We start from the raw sequence: 20,652 nt of genomic DNA on the forward strand, positions 1-20,652 counted from the left end.
TTAATTATGCATAATTACATGCAAGTAACGCTAAAACAAACCCTAATCCTAACCATACAGTAAGTGCATGTAGTTAATAAATATTACTACGTACTTAAATGTATAATTACACTGTAACAAGAACAGCTTAAAATAAAGTGTAACTGTTTAGGGTTACTTGCATGTAATTATTAATAATTAAGTGTTATTATAACAGTAAGTACATGTAACGTGTAAGAAGGACACCTTAAAGTAAGCTGTTACTGAAGATGTACTATCTATAACTATAATTCTGATTAAATTGTTTTCTAGACCTTTTATCCAGTATTGAACTTCACCCATTTTTGTTGACCGATTCATTTTTTTTTCATAACTTTATTAGTGTATTACTTGAAGAGAAGACATATTAGGACATTTTCTCACTAAATCACCATAAAGTCATGGATATTGCATGAATATTAAGTACATACCTCCCAGGAATATGTATGGTTTCCCAGTGTTTCTCTACGGTTAGAAGATCCTGTAGGATTTTATATTTTCATTTACTATTGTAAGAATCATGATGGTAGCTCATTAGTAATGGCACAAGTGTTAGTTACTACATCCTTCTAAAGGAGTTGCAAGCCATTCTGAACTGTATTCTACAGTCGTGGCCAAAAGTTTTGAGAATTACATAAATACTGGAAATTGGAAAAGTTGCTGCTTAAGTTTTTTTAATAGCAATTTGCATATACTCCAGAATGTTATGAAGAGTGATCAGATGAATTGCATAGTCCTTCTTTGCCATGAAAATTAACTTAATCCCAAAAAAACCTTTCAACTGCATTTCATTTCTGTCATTAAAGGACCTGCTGAGATCATTTAACGCATTCTCATCCCAAGGCATCATATACTGACCCTTTTGACATTTCGTCAACATCCTACGCATATGGCACCCTCTAGCGTCAATATGAGACACAGATTATGGGTTAAGGTTAGGGTTAGGGTTAGACCGCTAGGAGGCGCCTTCTGGCCCATTTTTATCTGCGTCTCATATTGACGCTAGAGGGTGCCATATGCGTAGGATGTTGACGAAATGTCAAAAGGGTCAGTATATGACGCCTTAGGATGAGAACGGTCTGGATCAATGCAATGTACATTCCAAAATACAGATAAAACACCAGTAAAAAATCAAAATGAAAAATGTATGTTAATACTTGTCATATTGACACAGTATACGCTGTCTTCACTGTACTACTGATCCAAACAATTACTAATTTCCTACTGAAGTATATCGCCCAGCTAATGAAAAAATACTCTTAAGAACATGTTGCTAATGTTCAACTGAAGTTTAGAAAATGTTATTTCTGAACGTTCAAAATCTCATGTTTTTTTTACATTTCTTCTTGGTTATACAAATGTTGTTATCATGTATCATCATGCAAACATTTTGGAAATGTTACTTTTAATTATTACTGTATTCTTGGGTATACAGTAATAAGTCAGCATGTGTTTTTCCATTACTTTAACAATTCAAATCAATTTAACCAATTTCAGTTTAATTTTTTAAGATATATTTAAGTTATAAGCGATTCAACAAATTTTAAGTTGGTTTAATATAATTTTAAAGTGGAATTATGGTAACACTTCAGATTAGACAACACATGTTCACTATTAAGAGGTTTTTGTTGCTTACTGATAGTAAGTTATGTTTAAATATTAGTAGGGTCAAGGGATCTAAAATATGGTCTTGCATAAATACATGCTTCATAAGTACTAATAAACAACAAGAATGCTAGTAATATGCACGCTAATTAGCAACTAGTGAATAGTGTTCCCTAAATTAAAGTGTTACTGCTAATTATTTGTACAGCAAATTTCAGTTGCTGCCTTAAAGTAGATTTTATTTTTACAGTGTATTTTTTTCATTATTCTTCACTCTTTTGCAGAAACTGGTGTGCTTTTGTGGTGCATAAGAATGTGACATACGCTGTGTTGGCGGTATGTATTTGTTTGAATCTGCTTGCTTGAAACAGTCATGACCATCAGTTATTTGTCAAATGTATCATATTCTTGTTATAGGAATCATGTCCAAAATTAGACCCTGCAAGAGCGGGAAAATTCGGACCACGTGCTTGATAAGATAACATATGATTTCTGATACCCCCGAGTAGGGTTGGGTATCGAGAATCGAGTATCGAGTGGAACCGGGACTAGCTTTGCAATTTTCCCGGTATCATTCAAAAGTTTTAATTTCGATTCCTAGTCCTCCGCTGCCTCTTCCTCTGGCTCCGACCCCCAGCCTGGCACCGCAGTGACTACACTGCAGTCCGAATCCGGTAAGTAAAACAATACATACAAAAAATATGTCTTGCGCCAACATTGAGGCAGCTAACAAATTAGCCCACGTATTTTTTCATAGACAATTTACAACCTGAGATTGCTACAGTTAGCCAGGCTGATGACTCCAGGACTCCGCGATGTGCTGAGCCTAACGTTACTCCGTTCACCATAGCGGCAAGGGGGAAGATGTCAGTGCAACAAAAGGAAGTTCATAGAAGTTCATAGTTCATAGAATTCAAATTGATGGAGAAGGTCAGACTATTTTCTTCAGAAAGACAGTTGGTTAGCTAAGCTCATTTAAAATATCTTAAACTTTTTTTGACCCTACCTCTTAAAAGAATCGGAATCGAGAATCGTTGGGAAACGGAATCGAAACAAGGAATCGGAATCGGACTCGGAATCGTTCAAATTTAAACGATACCCAACCCTACCCCCGAGCCAAGACAATATCTGATTGGTCAAGACAACATTTGAGGTGTGGCCAACAGGCCAGTTTAAATACCCAGGACACCATAAAATTTAGCTTTTAGTTTTTAGCTTTGCTTCTGCTATTAGTCATGCCTGCTTTTAGTATGCTTTTAGCTTTACGTTTGAGAGTTTCGTGTTCTGAGTTAAGTTTTGTAACGCCGTGTCTCCGAGTCTGACCTCGAGTGCAGGTTTAACTTCAACCAGCCACACAACTCCACGTCTTCCCAAGACGTCACTTCAGCGACTACTGAACTTCCAGCCAATCAGCGATATCGGGAGATTGTTGCACTCCAAATGAGTAGAGTAGTGTAAAGCCAAAACAACAACAAAAAGTCAAAGAAAGATTGCGGTTCACACACTGAATTAAATCCAGGCTGAAGAATGTCTAGCAAAAATATAATTTAACGTATAAACTACATTGCATAATGCAAATGAATCATTGTAGTTTTTAATTCACTGTGCATTTTTTGCGTTATGTAGTTTAAATAAATTAATAAATATATAAATAAAATATTTTTGTTAGATCTTCTCCGGTCTGGATCCAATTCAGTGTACAATCAGCAATCTCTTTCATTGCACGGATTGTTAATGAAATATTATGTAACATTTTATTTTACAGTGTCCTCGTTACGTTACTTGTACCGGTACGTACTGTATTATTAACAGTAATTATGCACAATTACATGCAACTATAAACCAAATCCTAACCATATAGAAAAAAACATGTTAATTAATATTACTCAGGACTTAAATATATAATTACTCTGTAATAAAGACACATTAAAATAAAACGTGTAGTACTGTTCCAATATTGTATTAAAATGGTGCATATTTACCCTTTATTCAGAACATTTGAATAGGTTGTGAAAAAGCAGTGCTTGTGAACTCTTTCTGTGAGAGTGTGCAGGTTAAATCTGAAGTAGAGGGTGAAGTTAGTGACTGTCCAGACGACGGGACATCAGCCGTCTCAGGTGCTGAATTCAGGAAGGAGGGATGTGCACGAGGAGGAACGGGTGGAGAAGAAAACAAGGGACACACAGAGAGGGAGTCCAGAGAATCTGTGAGCTCAAACAGGAAGTCATAACTTCTGTCATGATGGGATCATACATGCAGTGATTTATTAGAAATGTGAAATATTATAGAGAATCCATAGAAACCTTACAGCTGGGCATGGATTTATTCAAACAACGGTTCAAGATTTCATTACAGCACTGACATGGACTAACTGAAGTTTTTTTGTGAATCTAAGCCCCTGCTTTTCAGACAGAATAATGATAAACTATACAGAAATGGAGAAAACCACTCCTAACACAACCTGGAGTCAAACTGCATTCATTCTCTAATCTGGGCTTTAAACTATTTTACTAACACCACGATGGAGAAAATAGTCAAGTAATGCAAGCTCTGAAACTAGATCTTTACAGAAAAAGATTTGTTTCCAATTATAGCACTATTTTGACATTGTGGGTAGCGATGGATTAAAAGTTGGACCAACACTTTCAATCTGCAACCAAGATATTAGCACCATGTTCTTACTCTCCACTGATGGATATGCACTATTGGTCAAACATTTGGAATACTTATAATTATTTATTTTTTTTGTATGTTTTTGAAAATTTCTTATGCTCACCAAGCCTGCATTTTTTTAAGTATATTTTTTAAATATATATATTCTTTAAATACACTAGAATGATTTCCATGGGATCATATCTCACTGAAGACTGGAGTAATGCTGAAAATTAAGCTTTGCATCACATGGATAAATTACATTTTAAAATGTATTTAAATAGAAAAGAGTTATTTTAAATAGCAAAAATACTTAAAATGCTGCCTTGATGAGCATAAGAGCCTTCAATCAAAAACATTAAAAAAATCTTAATTATACCAAACTTTTGAGCAGTGGTGTTAGCTTCAAATTGTCAATGTAAATAGGGCATTACTGTCAACATGTCATCTAAATCTTTCTATTTTATTTCTCTTTTTTAGCTTTGCATAATCATATTGTTTCTTTGTTTTTGTTTTTCTTTTTGCTTTGTTTTATTTTTTCTTGCCGGGTTCCTCGTCTGGCAGGAAGACACTTACGGTGAAGTCGCCGCTCTCCGTACCGTACTTGTTCTTTACCAGGATGCTGTACTTGCCGGAGTCAGACGTATTGACGCTGGTGATGGTGAAACTGGCAAACTTGCCCGACTCAAACTTCAGAACGTAATGATCGTTGGAAACCATCTCACGCTCGTTCTTTAGCCAGGTGACCTCGGGTACAGGGTCGCCCCAGATATTGCAGGTCAGGTTCAAAGACTACGAGAGATGAGACAAAAAGATGTAATTTTTGTCTTTTAAAGCCATACTGAGAACCATATACACTACCTTGCCCCCTTGGATGGTCACAACATCAGGCAGACCACCTGCCACACGCGCACGATCTGTGAAAAACAAATTCCAATAAACTCATACAACTTATATTTAAAGTGAAGCCTTAAGCATGTATTTCTGCTTTCATCTACTCACTTCTCTCTGCAATTGCTGCAGCCCTGAGGGGAAAAAAAGATGATGGAAAAAGAAAATATCTTTAGATATTCAACCACTCAAGCTGAATAGTATCTGTCACAAATCATTTTTGACACTTACTTGAGTCTTTGAAATTCAGCAAACGCATCGTCAAATGCTAAAAAAAAAACAAATGCAACATTTTCATAAACACTCTGTTTCAAAGCCTCCTAAGGTACCTAATTAAACAGCATTTAAAGATGCAAAAAATACATTTTAAATACATATGAATTTTAAATAAACACAAAAAAGAGGTGCACTTTATCATACTTTTAAAAAGAGTACTCATGAAAATATTAATTTTAAAGAATATACACTCAAGAAATAACTGAATGTAATGTTTTCAGACACTTAACTGCATGTTAATGACAATTAAATGAAAATGTAATTTATTTTAATTTAACATTAAATGCAATTAGCTGAACTTCAGAGTGATTTTGACCCACTTAAGTAGGACTTAAGTACATCTTTATAATTGATTTTATTGTCTTTGAAATTTGGTTAAAGTACTGCTTAATGTACTGACAGGCATTTATGATAAACTAAAATATTCTTGAATGTAATTTATATTGAAACTTGTGTGTTGTGTATTTAAATACATCAATTAAGTACTAGTCAATAAACTAGTGCTTTACATGTGCTTTAGTGTGTTAATCACACATCAAAATAAGTGTACTAACTTTAAAACATTACAAACAATTATTAAAACATTATGATTTCAAATGTACTTTGAAATAAAACTTTTGTAATAATTTGACATTTTTACAAAGTGCACTTTTAAAAGTGTACTTAAGTATGCTAAGAATAAAAGTGTGTTAAAAGTGGCCTTTTATTTAATTATTATTATATTATTTATAAATATAGTTTAAAAAATACATATTCTCTTAAGATTTGAAGTACACTACATGAACATTCATTACAGATAAGCACACTTATTTTTCACAAACTGAGATCCCATCACAACTAACGTGAATTACAGTGTGATATTTGCCTGCTTTTGCCATGGACAGTGGTTTTTGGTCCAAGTACTCAGTATTTTTCAGAGGATTAAGGTTCTGACTGTTGCAATTGGACACTTAGTCGCAGTCGTAATATAATGAAGGCAGCGAGGCAGGTCACTAGGTTTGGATCATGGTACATGTGTGTCCTCACCTTGTCCAGCCAGTTCCACAGTTCTGCGCAAGCCTCTATTCCCATCGAAGAACTCAATGGCGTATTTGCCTTTATCTTTCTCTGTGGGTTCAGAGATCTGCAGCCACAGCTGCTCTCCCACCACTCCGCTCTTAATGCGCTCGGTGAATGCAATGGCAGCATCCCTTTAATAAAACACACACACATTTACTTTTTTACTTGTCATAAAATAAAAGCAATAAAAAGGTGGATTACAGAGCATTAAGAGTGGCATCTTACTTTTCTAACAGCATATGCTTTATCAATATTGCTACCACATTTAATTATTGTCACAAATACAGGCATTTAATAATTAGAAAATGCATTTAAAGCAAACCCGAAACTAGATAAACTCACAAACCTCTCTCATTCAGCACAAATATAAACGTGCACACGCTTTGTATGTTGTAAGTTTAAAACGTTAGTAAACATTAACTATAAAAGTGGCTTTGAAATACAAGCTGCATATTTCAGTTGATGATGATGATTATTATTTTTTTTTTACTGGTCTGTAATATTACTTGTGTGCTATTCACTGGCTGTTGAATAAAAAAAAAAAAAAGTGACTCATATTCCTGACAATACAGTTAACAACTAAAAAAGAACTAAAGCAAAGGACCAAAAGAATAAAATGGGCATGTTACTTGTGAGAATGACATGTCATGTGTGGGGAACCATAATTTAGACATTTTTAAGGTTTACGTATAATCTTCTTCTAAGATTAAAATTTCAAACATTAACTAACTCCCACATTTATAGTTGTACATTGGACTTTAAATGTATTTAACATTTCTTAATGAAAATGTTAAAAAGAATTTCACACGTTATTTTAAGTTTAAGAGAAACAAGTAAATTCTGATGAAAGTTATGTCATGGTTTACTCATCCTCAAGTTGTTCCAAAGCTGAAGATATATTTAGAAGAATCATGGAAAACAAACAGTTGACGGTAGCCATTGACTTCCACAGTGTTTTCTTCTGTACTATGGAAGTCAATGGCTACCGCCAACTGTTCGGTTTGCACTCAGAATAAGAAAGAAACTCATACAGGTTCGGAATTACTTGAGGGTGAGTAAAGGATGACAGAGTTAGCTAACACTTTATTTTAAGGTGTCCTTGTTACACATGTACAGTATTTACTATTATAATAACAACATGCATAATTACATGCAAGTAACCCTAAACCAAACCCTAATCCTAACCTTAACATTATAGTAAGTGCATGTAGTTAATTAATGTTACTCAGTTCTTAAATGCATAATAACACTGTAACAAGGACACCTTAAAATAAAGTGTAACCCAGAATGATGATTTTTGGGTGAACTGTCCGTTTAAACACAGTCACATGTTTTTACTTGTGATGCCAGGTGACATGCAGCTCGTCGTTGTAGTAGCTGACGAAGGAGTAAAGCCTGATTCCCTCCTCTGTGCTCTGGATCTTCAGTGGTGTGGAGGAGTTCGCTGGACAGAAAGAACGTCAACATCGCTCAAACACTGCTAAAACTATATGATGAAATGGAAATATGTGCTGTGAAGATTTTTATGAGGACGTGAATTTGTTTACTATGTCCCGATAAAACATTTCAGTTTGAAAACGATGTTTTAAATCTTACCTATGACACTGAAAACCTGGTTCATCATGTCTTTGAATCCTGGGGAACAGATGATAGAAAAACAGTTCTAAAAGCTTAGTTGTGATAAGACCCATAAAATCAGGACGAAGCAATCAATGTTTTGTTTTTTTGTTTTTTGCTGCAGTTATTATTGGAGAAAATCTGCAGAACTGATTTAAATATGATCTAATGTACAAGCGTACAAAAAATATACACACAGCACAAATGAGTGCATGTTAGAATGTAATTTTAGAGCGTTTTATAATATAATACCTTGGTCTGTGAGGTTGAGGGTGGAGGTGTCTTTGCCTCTGTCATCCTTCAGAACTACTTCATATATACCAGCATCCTTTCTGGAGATCTGCCATTGACATACACCAATACAAAATAGTTAAGTATGTTTCTGTGATCTCCAATCTCACACTACGGGAGCGAAAGTCAGAAAGCCAGGCTTTTCTGGGCTGCGTGTCTTTGGCGTAACATCTTTTCACAAACGCAGAGACAGGAATTGATTGAAGATAAAACCAAGAAAGTAGAGAAAGACTGGAAACCCAAATGGATAATATGAGATGGAAAAGCTCACCAAAATAGTTCACCAATCAGAAACACAAACAGAACAGACAATGAGCAAATATAGTGAAGTGATTCCCACAAAGTTGATATGGGACAATCAAAATGTTGAAAAATGGGTAACTGTTTAGTTCACGGACCGATTCTCACTATTAACTATTTTCTTATAAGTATGCATATTACCAGCATATTTGCTGTTTATTAGTACTACTAAAGCACATATTAATACCTTATTCTGCATGACCATATTCTAGATGCCTTTATCCTACACATTACTATTTAACTATTAGTTAGCTGATAGTGAGAACTGTTCCCCAAACTAAAGAGTGACCATATAAGGGCATGTTTGCGATTTATATGTTCATATATGGCAAAAAAAAGTCATTTTGTCAGTTTGCTGAATTCAAGCAGCATGGCACATATCAAGACTATGAGACTTGCTTATTTATTTATTTTTTACTGTATTAATTCCCAATATTTTATATTTTAAAACATTAAACAGATGTTTATACAGTATGTCATTGTATGTTATATTCTACTTTGCATAACATAAGACTGATAGAATAGTGACCAGTACAAGCATTTGACATTTAATAGTTAGAAACACTTTGTATTTCAACAGGCTGCATCGTTTGTTGTTCATTTTAAACACATTTATTCCTGAAGAAGAATAAAAACTGTGGCCAATTAAGAAATCATTGAGCATGTTTTATTTATTAATTCCCATGATTTAACTAAACAATGCAATGATTTAAATAAAACAAGTAACAAAGGAATAAAATGTGCTTGTAACTCAATCTTTTTTCACGTCATGTGTGGAGCTTTGCAGTTTGGACATGAAGTCTGGGGACAGTTATATTAGTTAATTTTTGCAGGATTGCATGTACATTTTAGTGTTTGTATAGCCTGTACATTTGGATGAAAATTGAGAAATGATAGGAAAGCTATTTATAATAGAAATACTAATTAACTAGTTAGTTAATCATTAACTAAATATCTCTACTTAATATTTAAATGCCTGTGGAGACCATATGTGTCACCTGGCTATATATATAATATAATATATATATATAATATATGAGGAATAATATCTGGTTAATATCTTGTGAAACGCTGTTCACCTGAGCGATCTCCAGAGTCAACACTCCTTCAGAGGAATCCAGTTTCTCATTGGCCTTGATCTCTCGTCCATCCTTATACCACAGCGCCACAGAGTCTTTCTTCATATTAGCAACCTGAAGCACAGGTTAATATGTCACTAGTGAATAAACAGGCAGCACTGCGGTTTAATCAGAGAGAGACGGCTCACCTTACACTTCAGTCTCACACAGCACTCAGGTGTGACTTCATAACCGAGATACTCCACGAAGTGTGGACCTTACAGAGCATGAACGGCACGATTAATGCACAAACAGGACGCGAAATGAAATTTTACATTTAACATTAACATTTCTTTAATTTCAAGTACAGAACATGTTTTATTTTTAACAAAAAAAAAATACAATTATGGGGTCCATTAAGTTTACCATTAAGTTTAGTACAATCGAAATATTTCAATGAATGAAGCCTCCAACCAGAGAGCTGGAATAAAATGGGAGGTTTCCTGAATTGCATCATTCTAAAATGACCAATGGACATCGGTAGTTGCATTTGACATATAATTTAATGAAGACATGTGATAATGATGTACAGTATTGTATTGCTGATTGAAACATTACTGCATACTTGTTCACATGCATTTTTAATTAATACTACAGTGCATTTACTGTGCATCTAATCATACCTTGTTTCCTAATCCATTCTTTTTTCTGGAACTCTGATTCCTTCTGTAACTGCTTAAATACTGAAGGAAAAGAGATGGTGTTATCGGTACACACTCCATACATGTGATGCATATATATGTACATGTTTATATGTACCATCTCCGATCAGCACTAGACTGGACTGGTTGGTGGCTTTGCCGTCTTGAAGCTGGAAAGTTAACGTTCCCTCGTCTTCTTTGCCCAGAGACTCCATGAACATCTCAATGACGCCAGTATTTCTGTCAAAGTTCATCTTGTATTTCTACAACACAGAGAAAGTGTTCATGCAGAAGCAAGCCAAAGGTCTATTTCCAGTCAACAGCATGTGTAATGCTTCATGTGCTGCGTGCTTGTTTCGGTGTTCCTCTGACCTCTCCCTGGTGGATCACATTGTCATTGAACACGTATTCAACTTTTCCATTGGCAGAGATTTTCTCAGCCTGCAACCAGAAGCGAACCCTGCCCTTCTCCAGCAGCTCCACGGCCAGCTCTGTCTTCAGAGGGATGACTGGAGAAGAGGGGTGAAAATGCATTGTTTTAATAGGTTTAATAGGACTTTAAGAACAATAGAACAAAACATGAATTCAGTCCTGAATGATGTTCATTGCACTGGAGACTGGAGGAATGGAAGCTGTACTTAACCTTGATACTTAAGGGCTGTTTTTGTATTGAAACACAACGTCGCAACCAGGCATGATGCAATCGATAAACTGGCAGGCAATACATCTTTCATGCTAAAAGTTTTTTGTCTTAACTAAAGGATAAGTGTCATGTGACACAAAATCAGTTCACACATTAATATGGTTTTGTTTATAGGACAGAACAATTGCTGGTTATTACACTATTTTAAATACATTTAATAGAACTGCTCTTGCAAAAAAAAAAAAAGTGTTTGAGCAAATAAATTAAGTAGTATAAACTGTACTAGAATACACAAAATTTTAATGAAATAAAAGACAACTTAAGTGTACTTAAAAAGAGACACTTTCATGACCATTTCACTTTGTAATAATGTCAAATTAGCTATTTATTTTAAAGTATTATTAATACTTTAATTTAATATAGTATTATTATTTTATTTTTAATCATTATTTTATTAATTATGAGGTTTAATATTCTTTTCTTGTGCTTTTAGGCCTACACTTATTTTGACGTGCTGACTAACACACAAAAGATTATTAAAGATTATTAGATGTGTAATTACATTAAATGTAATTTACAATGTAAAGATATACTTTAATCTTAGAGGACTCTAAAACACTCAGTTCAATTCATTTGATTTAATATAAATTTAAACTAAAATACATTTTTATTTAATTGCAATTAACATGCAAATAAGTGTCCAAAAAATTACATTCAGTTCACACTTAAGTATTAGTATTATTAAGTATTAAGTATTGGTATTACTTAAGTATTATTTAAAATATTATAAATGCATTATTTCCACACAAAGGACTCTTAAAAGTATGGCAAGGTGAAAAAAGGATAGAGTAAGTGCTCACACATTCAAACTAAAAAGAATGTGAAATGTTTGCATGAGTGCATGTGATGTTTACTCACTGGGGAATTTGTGGTCATGGCTGACCTTCAGAAGTTCTTTTAGAGCTGCGAGGAACAGGACAGAGAAGCAGTCAGAATCAATAACCAGTGCTGACGTGGTCAATTCTAACATATAAAAATGAAAAAGGTCTATTAACTCACTTTCCTCAGAGAGTGTGTGGCTGGCAGAAGCTCCATCAGTGTGTGTCACGAAACAAGAGTAGATGCCCAGATCTTCTTCTGAAGGTGTTTTAAAGATGGCTTTGGATCTACAGAGAAATATCAAAGAGTTGGAATATGATTCCACTCTAATCTGTATTTTCTTATTTTTTATTATAGCTCAGGAAATGTGATGAAATCGTTTGCTACATTAATAAATAATAATTTTTAAAATGTTCTACCCAAGACTAATTAATCAGAAGGTACACAAGTTGGTTTTTGGAACAACATTTTCATTTTTGGTTCAACTAAAACCTTTGAGCCATAATTTTACATTTGATAATTAGTAATTTAACAAAACTCAGTAGCACATAGATACTTACTTGTTACCCTTAGTCTCTAAGGTCATGCGTTCAGGTTCTGTCATTTCCATGTAGTTCTTGGACCAGATGAATTTGGAGTCAGCGGTGAGATTAGAGCATTCAAAATTCAGTGAAATGACACCATCATCGTCAACATTCACAACTATCTCAGCCGTACCTGTGAGAAAGAGATAAATAGCTTGTTGGATTTTGTTGATAGTAGTTAAGTCTTTGTTTTTAGGGTTAATCTGGATTTAAAAACAACTCTAAACAGATTCCTCATTTCCTAAAGCACCCGCTGTAAAGATGATGTGTTTGTGTTGTTTTGTTCTTTCCTGTTCAATCTGATATACTCGCATATGGTTTTTTTCAACATATATTCTGAATCAGGTTTAGCAAGTTCTGCTTCAGCTTAAATGCAACAGTATTTACAATAATTTTTACTACTGTAATAACCAACTTCTCAGAATGCAGCAGGATATTCAATGGAAAAATGGCAGAACTGATTTTATCCATCAGGAATCGATTGGGTCATGAAAATGAGTCTCTATACAACCTGTGTTTGGATGATACGGGTTAAAAAATAAGAAGAAATGGTGGCATCACTAAAAAATTTTTTTTCAGAATTATACCAAGTTATTTAAAGAGAGATAATAAGTCAAGACAAAGTATGAATTGTACACAAGAAGACAAGGATTTAATTTCACATTGGTTTGAATTTAATTTGCAGTAGTTTTTTTATTATGCAATACAATGAAATGTTATTTGAGAGATTCTAGTTTAGTACCTGGTTTAGTCACTGCCTCAACTGGTTCTGTTGGATCTGATGCTTTCCCTACACCAGCCTTGTTCTGAGCACGCACACGGAAAACATACGATTCCCCCTCCTTCAGATCCTTGATCTGTAAGAGATACAACATTTACTACCATAAACCTACCTGTTACCTGTAATAAAACCTGTATTAAATCTGAACTTGTAGTGTGCTTCAAATCTTAAAAGTATATTTAAAAAGATTATATAATTGCAGATAATATAATAGTTATGAAATAAAAGGCCACTTAAAAGTAACTTAAATAGTGACACTTTCATGTTTAACAGTTAAATACACTTTTAAAAAGTGCACTTTTTAATGTCAAATTAAATGTTGTAGTACATTTTGAGTCAGTATGGTTTAATAATCTTTATTGTGTTTATTTTGACATACTACAGCACATGTAAAGGTTCTGGTTAATATATATTAAATGTACTAAATTGCAATTATTATTTCAAATGAGTATTTACAAATATATTTAAATACATGACATACAAGTCTCAATAGAAATGGCATTAAAGTATATTTTAGTTTAACATAAATGCTTGTAAGTACATTCAACAGTACTTTATATTTACATTACATTTAATCATTTAGAAGACGTTTTTATCCAAAGCGACTTACAAATGAGAACAATAGAAGCAGTCAGGTCAACAAGAGAACACCTACAGTATACAAGTGCCATGACAAGTCTCAATTAGTCTAGTATAGAACACATAGCCAGGTTTTTTTTTTTTCTAAATGAAAAGACAAGTAAAGGAAAAGTGCTAGTGTTAGTTGGTTAAGTGCAGGCAAAAAACATGAGTCTTTAGATGTTTCTTGAAAATGAGTAAAGACTCAGCTGTACGAATTGAGAGTGGAAGGTCATTCCACCAGCTGGGTACAGTCCAAGAAAAGGTCCGTGAGAGTGTTTTTGAACTTCTTTGGGATGGCACCACAAGGCGTTGTTCACTTGCAGAGCGCAAACTTCCGGAGGGCACATAAGATTTAACCAGTGAGTTTAGGTATGTTGGTGCCGTGCCAGTGGTCGTCTTGTAGGCAAGCATCAGTACCTTGAATTTGATGCGAGCGGCTACTGGTAGCCAGTGTAACCTGATGAGGAGAGGAGTAACGTGAGCTTTTTTCGGCTCATTGAAGACAACCCTCGCTGCTGTATTCTGATCAATTGCAGAGGCTTGACAGTACATGCAGGTAGGCCCGCCAGGAGAGCATTACAATAGTCCAGTCTGGAGAGAACAAGAGCTTGGACAAGAAGTTGGGTTGCTTGCTCTGACAGGAAGGGTCTAATCTTCCTAATGTTGTATAAGGCAAACCTGCAGGACCGGGTCGTCGTAGTAATGTGGTCTGTGAAGCTTAACTGATGATCCATCACAACTCCTAGGTTTCTGGTTGTCCTAGAAGGAGCAATGGTTGATGAGCCCAGCTGTATAGAGAAGTTGTGATGAAGCAATGGGTCAGCTGTAATCACCAGGAGTTCTGTCTTCGTAAGGTTAAGCTGAAGGTGATGGTCATTCATCTAGCTAGAAATGTCACTCAGACAGGCTAAAATGCGAGCAGCTACCGTCGGGTCGTCTGGCTGGAATGAGAAGTAGAGTTGAGTGTCATCAGCGTAGCAGTGATAAGAAAAGCCATGCTTCTGAATGACAGATCCTAATGATGCCCATCTTTCTGAGGGTGGACAGGAGAATCTGGTGATTAACAGTGTCAAAAGCAGCAGACAGGTCCAGTAAGATGAGTACCGAGGATTTTGAAGCTGCTCTTGCTAGTCGCAGGGCTTCAGTAACCGAGAGCAGAGCAGTCTCAGTTGAGTGGCCACTTTTGAAGCCAGATTGGTTGCTGTCCAGGAGGTTTTTCTGTACAAGGAACATAAAAAGCTGGTTGAACACAGCTCGCTCAAGTGTCTTTGCAATGAATGGAAGAAGGGATACCGGTCTGTAGTTTTCAAGAAGCGCTGGATTTAGAGATGGTTTCTTGAGCAGTGGGCTTACCCGAGCCTGCTTGAATGCTGAGGGAAATGTTCCAGAGTGAAGAGAGGAGTTGATAATGTGAGTAAGCGAAGGTATGACTGAAGAAGAGATCGCTTGAAGGAGGTGAGTGGGTGAGTGGGGAGAGTGGGGAGAAGGAGGAGAAAGAGTGTGTGTCGGTTATTGTGAAGTTGTCCTCAGTCTGCAGTGTGGAGAACTGGTCACTCATGGTGACTTGTCTTATTTGTCTTATTTGTGAAGAAAGCTGCAAAGTCGTCCGCTGTAAGAGTCGATGGAGGAGGCGTACATGGCGTGCTCTCCGAGTGTTAGTAGTGATAGTAGAGATCTGAAAGCACATAGTGACTACAAGTGTAAGAGATATTTGAGAATAAGGTATACAAAAAGTAAAGAAAGAGGAAAAAAGCAATACTCAAGTGCCCTGTCGGTGTCCTTGCTCGATGGAGTCGCGCAGGTAGAGTCGATTGTCTTTACACTCGTCGGTCTTTACACGAGGAGGGCTCACACGAGGGCTGAAACCTAACGCTTTTGTATTTGCCTTATTATCTGTGATTGAAGTCAGCTGGCCACGCCTCACTATTTAGCAGATCGAAACTGGGCAGTCGCGCGATAGGCAAACGCAAAACCAAGCGCCACTTTCAGCACGTTTTTACCAGGGTAAGACACACACAATTTATACCAAAAACTTTCCTATCAATGACGATCACACAGTAGTCTAATGAGAAAACGACACAAAACACTCACAAGCTGCTGTCCTTCTCTGTTGCTCAACTGTTTTCTCGACTTTCTCGACTTTAACCATATTTCAAAGAAAACAGAAGTTATTATGAAATTACATATAAATATGTACTTAAGTTCTACTTAAGTGGGTCGGAAAAAAACTCTTAAAGTTCAGCTAATTTCATTTAATACAAATTTTAATATATAATATTTCTTCTGACAAGTGCTTGCAAAAGCACTTGTTTCTTCTGACAAGTGCTTGCAAAACAGCTAATTAAGTACTTTCACTGGCTTTGGCCACGCTTCACTATTTAGCAGATCGAAACTGGGCAGTCCCGCGATAGGCAAACGCAAAACCAAGCGCTACTTTCAGCATGTTTTTACCAGGGTAAGACACACACAATTTAAACCAAAAACTTTCCTAGCAATGACGATCACACAGTAGTCTAATGAGAAAACGACACAAAACACTCAGAAGCTGCTGTCCTTCTCTGTTGCTCGACTGTTTCTTCTGACGAGTTCTTTCAAAACAGCTAATTAAGTACTTTCACTGGCTTTGGCCACGCCTCACTATTTAGCAGATCGAAACTGGGCAGTCGCGTGATAGGCAAACGCAAAACCAAGCGCCACTTTCAGCACGTATTTACCAGGGTAAGACACACACAATTTAAACCAAAAACTTTCCTAGCAATGATGATCACACAGTAGTCTAATGAGAAAACGACACAAAACACTCACAAGCTGCTGTCCTTCCCTGTTGCTCAACTGTTTTCTCGACTTTCTCGACTTTAACCATATTTCAAAGAAAACAGAAGTTATTATGAAATTACATATAAATATGTACTTAAGTTCTACTTAAGTGGTTCCGAAAAAAACTCTTAAAGTTCAGCTAATTTCATTTAATACAAATTTTAATATATAATATATTTTCATTTTAATTCCAATTAACATGCAGTTAAGTGTCCAAAAACATTACATTGAGTTTTAACTTAAGTCTATCCTTTTAAATTATTTCCACAATAAATACTCATTTTAAAAGTATGCTACAAGAGTACTTAATTTTCTCAAAGGTATACAAATATCACATCCCTTAACAAACTCCACTGCCCTAAGGCTTTCATATACATACAAACCTTCATGAATGTCTTGTCAGTAGCTTTCTCATTGACTCCTCTCCACATCTCAAAGTCTGCGTCAGCCTCTTTGATATCAATGTAGAATCCATTGACAGGATCACGACCCTGATAGACAGGTGCTTTCCAGAGCAAGACCAGATAGTCCTTACGCACCTCCTGCACTTGGAGGTCATGGGGTGGTCCTAAAAACAGGTTTTTTTTTTTGGAGTAGAGCATTTCAGACAGAGCTGATGTGAGAAACGAGAATATGTTTTGTTCTGTGCTGTGAATGGAACATGGAACATGGAACAAAACTGGATGAGTCTTAAATATTTAGATTCTTAAATGGTTATTTAGATTAGGTTAGATATCATGTGAAATCTACTTACAGAATTCTGAAGGATGTGCTTTAAATCTATCAGTGTATTTTATTCTATTGGAATTATAATATGGGGAACTTCGAAAAAGTTGGGAAAAACTTAAGTGCACTTTGTAATGACATTAAAGTATATTTAAGTTTACCATAAATGCTTGTCAGTGCTCAACAGTGCACTTATTATATATACACTATATTTCAAAGACAATATTACAAGTAATTATAAATTAAGATATACTTAAGTCCCACTTAAGTGGGTCAAAATCTCACTCTTAAGTTCAGCTCATTGCACTTATAATAAAATGTAACTATAATTAATTGCAATTGTAGTTGCATGCAATTAAGTGTCCAAAACATTACATTCACACTTAAGTATACACACTTAAGTACTCTTTTAAAAAGCATTCTGTTTTTAAAAGAGTACTTAAATGTACTTTTACACAAGGGTCACATTTATTGTAAGTCAATTCTGGAAAGTAAAAAAAAATTCAAATTAGTTTGTGCCTACCTGGTACAGCAATAGTCCACTCCTCACACTTGAATGTCTCGCTAGGAAGAGATGGGATGCCCACACCAGCCATGTTGGCAGCACGTACCTGGAACTGGTACAGCATGTTTTCCTTAAGCTCTGAAACCTAGGCAGAAAGACAAGGTTGGAGGTCACAAATTAGCCACATGATGGCCTAATATTTAGCTTGTTATCACACAAATGTCCTACTTACTCTGTAAGCTCTGTCACTGACAGACTTAATATTCGCCTCATGCCATTTTCCTGGGACTCCACCGATGACCTCACGGTAATCTACGAAGTAACCAGTGATGTCAGCGCCGCCGATGAAAGTGGGCTGTTTCCAGGCTAATACCATCGAGTCCCGCACACACTCCAGCACAGTGATGCCATAGGGTGGAGTGGGTGAAGCTGAGGAATAGAGAGCGTAGTAGTAGAGGTTACAGAACTGTAAAAGTACAGACTAGCACTATAACATTGCAAGGAGGGTGTCGTATAATAGGGAGGTGTCCAGCATATTGCCAATTATGGCTGTTGGCAAAAAAGAAGCCAAAGAGGATCCCTTGATGCATTTTTGTGGATAGTTATGTTATTTGAGGGTTTACAAGTCTGTAGCTGAGACTGTGACGAGTGGGGCGGGGCCGAGGGACATGGGAGCGAGGCCGGGGGAGTGATTGGAGATGAACTACACCTGTTCGTCCCACCGGTCTCGAGGCCCATGGAGGAGATGGAAGGATATAAAACTGGAGCGACGACAGTGAAGGACGAGAGAGGACCAGGCCTGGGATTTTAGTTGTGTTTGGGTTTTATTTTATGCGCACCAGTCGTCCGTGAGGGGCTGGTGCGCTGTTTTGTGTTTATTTTGTTATCATTAAAATGTTTTTGATTGTCCGCCGGTTCCCGCCTCCTTCTTCCGGATGAATATGAAGGTTTATCGTTACAGTGGTGCCGAAGCCCGGGAGAAGGAGGGACGCGCTGCTGAAGATCCCTCGCCGCTGTGGTGAATCCGCGGTGCCATCGAGCTGGAGAGGAGTGTGCCGCCATGGACGCTCGAGGCGGTGGGCTGGAGCGAGTTGCCGGGGACGGGCGAGCTCGCTACCGGCCGCCCACGATGTGGAGAGACGGCTGCCGTCCGTGAGGGAGCGGAGGAGTCGGCGCCGTTCGCCAGGTGGCCGGAGCCTGCTGCCATCCGCCGGAACGGGGAGGAGCAGGGAACGGGGGACTCCTGCCGGCTGCCCAAAACCGGAGGAGCCGTCGCCGTCCACCGGGCGGCGGAGGAGTGTCGTGCCGTCCGCCGAGGGCCGTCCAGTGCCACCGCCAGGCACCGCGGAGGAGATCGCCCAGCTGGTGGAGGGCCGAGCAGCGGTGCGTCTGGGAACCGGAATTTTTTTTTTTTTTTTTTTTTCCTCTCTCCCCTCTCTCGTCTCTGTCGCTCCTCCTTCCATCTCCTTTTCTCTCGCCTCGTCTGTCCTACCCCCAGGTTCCCGCAGGTCCCCGTGAGCGGCCCCCCCGGAGGGAGGGGGGGGGGGGAGTAGAGCGCAGTCTCGGGAGTACCCCCCGGCCTGCGAGGGGCGATGGGGGTATGTGACGAGTGGGGCGGGGCCGAGGGACATGGGAGCGAGGCCGGGGGAGTGATTGGAGATGAACTACACCTGTTCGTCCCACCGGTCTCGAGGCCCATGGAGGAGATGGAAGGATATAAAACTGGAGCGACGACAGTGAAGGACGAGAGAGGACCAGGCCTGGGATTTTAGTTGTGTTTGGGTTTTATTTTATGCGCACCAGTCGTCCGTGAGGGGCTGGTGCGCTGTTTTGTGTTTATTTTGTTATCATTAAAATGTTTTTGATTGTCCGCCGGTTCCCGCCTCCTTCTTCCGGATGAATATGAAGGTTTATCGTTACAGAGACGATTTACCATATATCAAAGTTAGTAGATACCCCATTGGAAAAAACAGGTCAGTTTAAGATGTTCAAGTTGGTTTCTAGAACATGGTAAATGTAAGGTTTCTGGTTCAAGGTGCTTCACTAGGTCTAATCAGCTTGGTCAGCCAGATCAAAACCAGGTTTAGCTGATCAACTACTGTATGTAGACCAGCTTGGACCAGCAAGAAACAATTAGAAACTGGTTTTAGCTGGATTTTCCAATGGATTTGACTGACCAGTCAATTTCTGCAGTCTTACGTGCGTGTCGATATACTTTATAACCACAGCATGACTACAAGGTCAATAAGACAACTGCAATATGCTAATCTGCTAAAATAAGGTCTTGTGTCGACCCTTGTAAAAAGAAGTGCACTTAATTGTACTGAATGTGAACTTGTTGTGTATTTAAAGTCTCAAAAGTATATTTTTAAAAACTGTTAGTGCGGATAAAGCAATATTAATTTAAAAAAGGCCATGTACAAAATAAATTCTCTCTTACATTAATTTTAAACAATACTGAATAACAACTGTAGTGTGTTATTCAATATTGTTTAAAATTACTATATTTTACATGTACTAAATTAGAAATTTGTAATTACAAATATATTTAAACACATGAGATACCAGTTTCAATAGAAATTACATTAGAATATATTTTAATTTACCATACATGTCTGTTAATACATT

General features: G+C 37.1%; 1 protein-coding gene across 1 annotated transcript in view; it reads right to left on the reverse strand.

Annotated features, from left to right (window-relative positions):
* Window positions 1–4,789: 4,789 nt before the first annotated feature.
* LOC132095512 (M-protein, striated muscle-like) overlaps window positions 4,790–20,652 on the reverse strand; it is a 48,447-nt gene continuing 32,584 nt past the window's right edge. Inside the window, exons 16-35 of the mRNA XM_059500587.1 lie at window positions 18,257–18,453; window positions 18,043–18,169; window positions 17,177–17,361; window positions 13,317–13,431; window positions 12,551–12,707; window positions 12,171–12,277; window positions 12,030–12,074; window positions 10,841–10,977; window positions 10,587–10,731; window positions 10,451–10,510; window positions 9,977–10,044; window positions 9,789–9,902; window positions 8,371–8,458; window positions 8,098–8,136; window positions 7,840–7,945; window positions 6,469–6,632; window positions 5,398–5,434; window positions 5,278–5,300; window positions 5,137–5,192; window positions 4,790–5,067 (exon numbers count right to left, since the gene is read on the reverse strand). Of these exons, the coding sequence (XP_059356570.1) occupies window positions 4,807–5,067; window positions 5,137–5,192; window positions 5,278–5,300; window positions 5,398–5,434; window positions 6,469–6,632; window positions 7,840–7,945; window positions 8,098–8,136; window positions 8,371–8,458; window positions 9,789–9,902; window positions 9,977–10,044; window positions 10,451–10,510; window positions 10,587–10,731; window positions 10,841–10,977; window positions 12,030–12,074; window positions 12,171–12,277; window positions 12,551–12,707; window positions 13,317–13,431; window positions 17,177–17,361; window positions 18,043–18,169; window positions 18,257–18,453 (2,231 nt within the window). The 3' untranslated portion in view covers window positions 4,790–4,806. The remainder of the gene's footprint in view (window positions 5,068–5,136; window positions 5,193–5,277; window positions 5,301–5,397; window positions 5,435–6,468; window positions 6,633–7,839; window positions 7,946–8,097; window positions 8,137–8,370; window positions 8,459–9,788; window positions 9,903–9,976; window positions 10,045–10,450; window positions 10,511–10,586; window positions 10,732–10,840; window positions 10,978–12,029; window positions 12,075–12,170; window positions 12,278–12,550; window positions 12,708–13,316; window positions 13,432–17,176; window positions 17,362–18,042; window positions 18,170–18,256; window positions 18,454–20,652) is intronic.

This window comes from Carassius carassius, chromosome 2, assembly GCF_963082965.1.
Source record: "Carassius carassius chromosome 2, fCarCar2.1, whole genome shotgun sequence".
Taxonomy (NCBI): domain Eukaryota; kingdom Metazoa; phylum Chordata; class Actinopteri; order Cypriniformes; family Cyprinidae; genus Carassius; species Carassius carassius.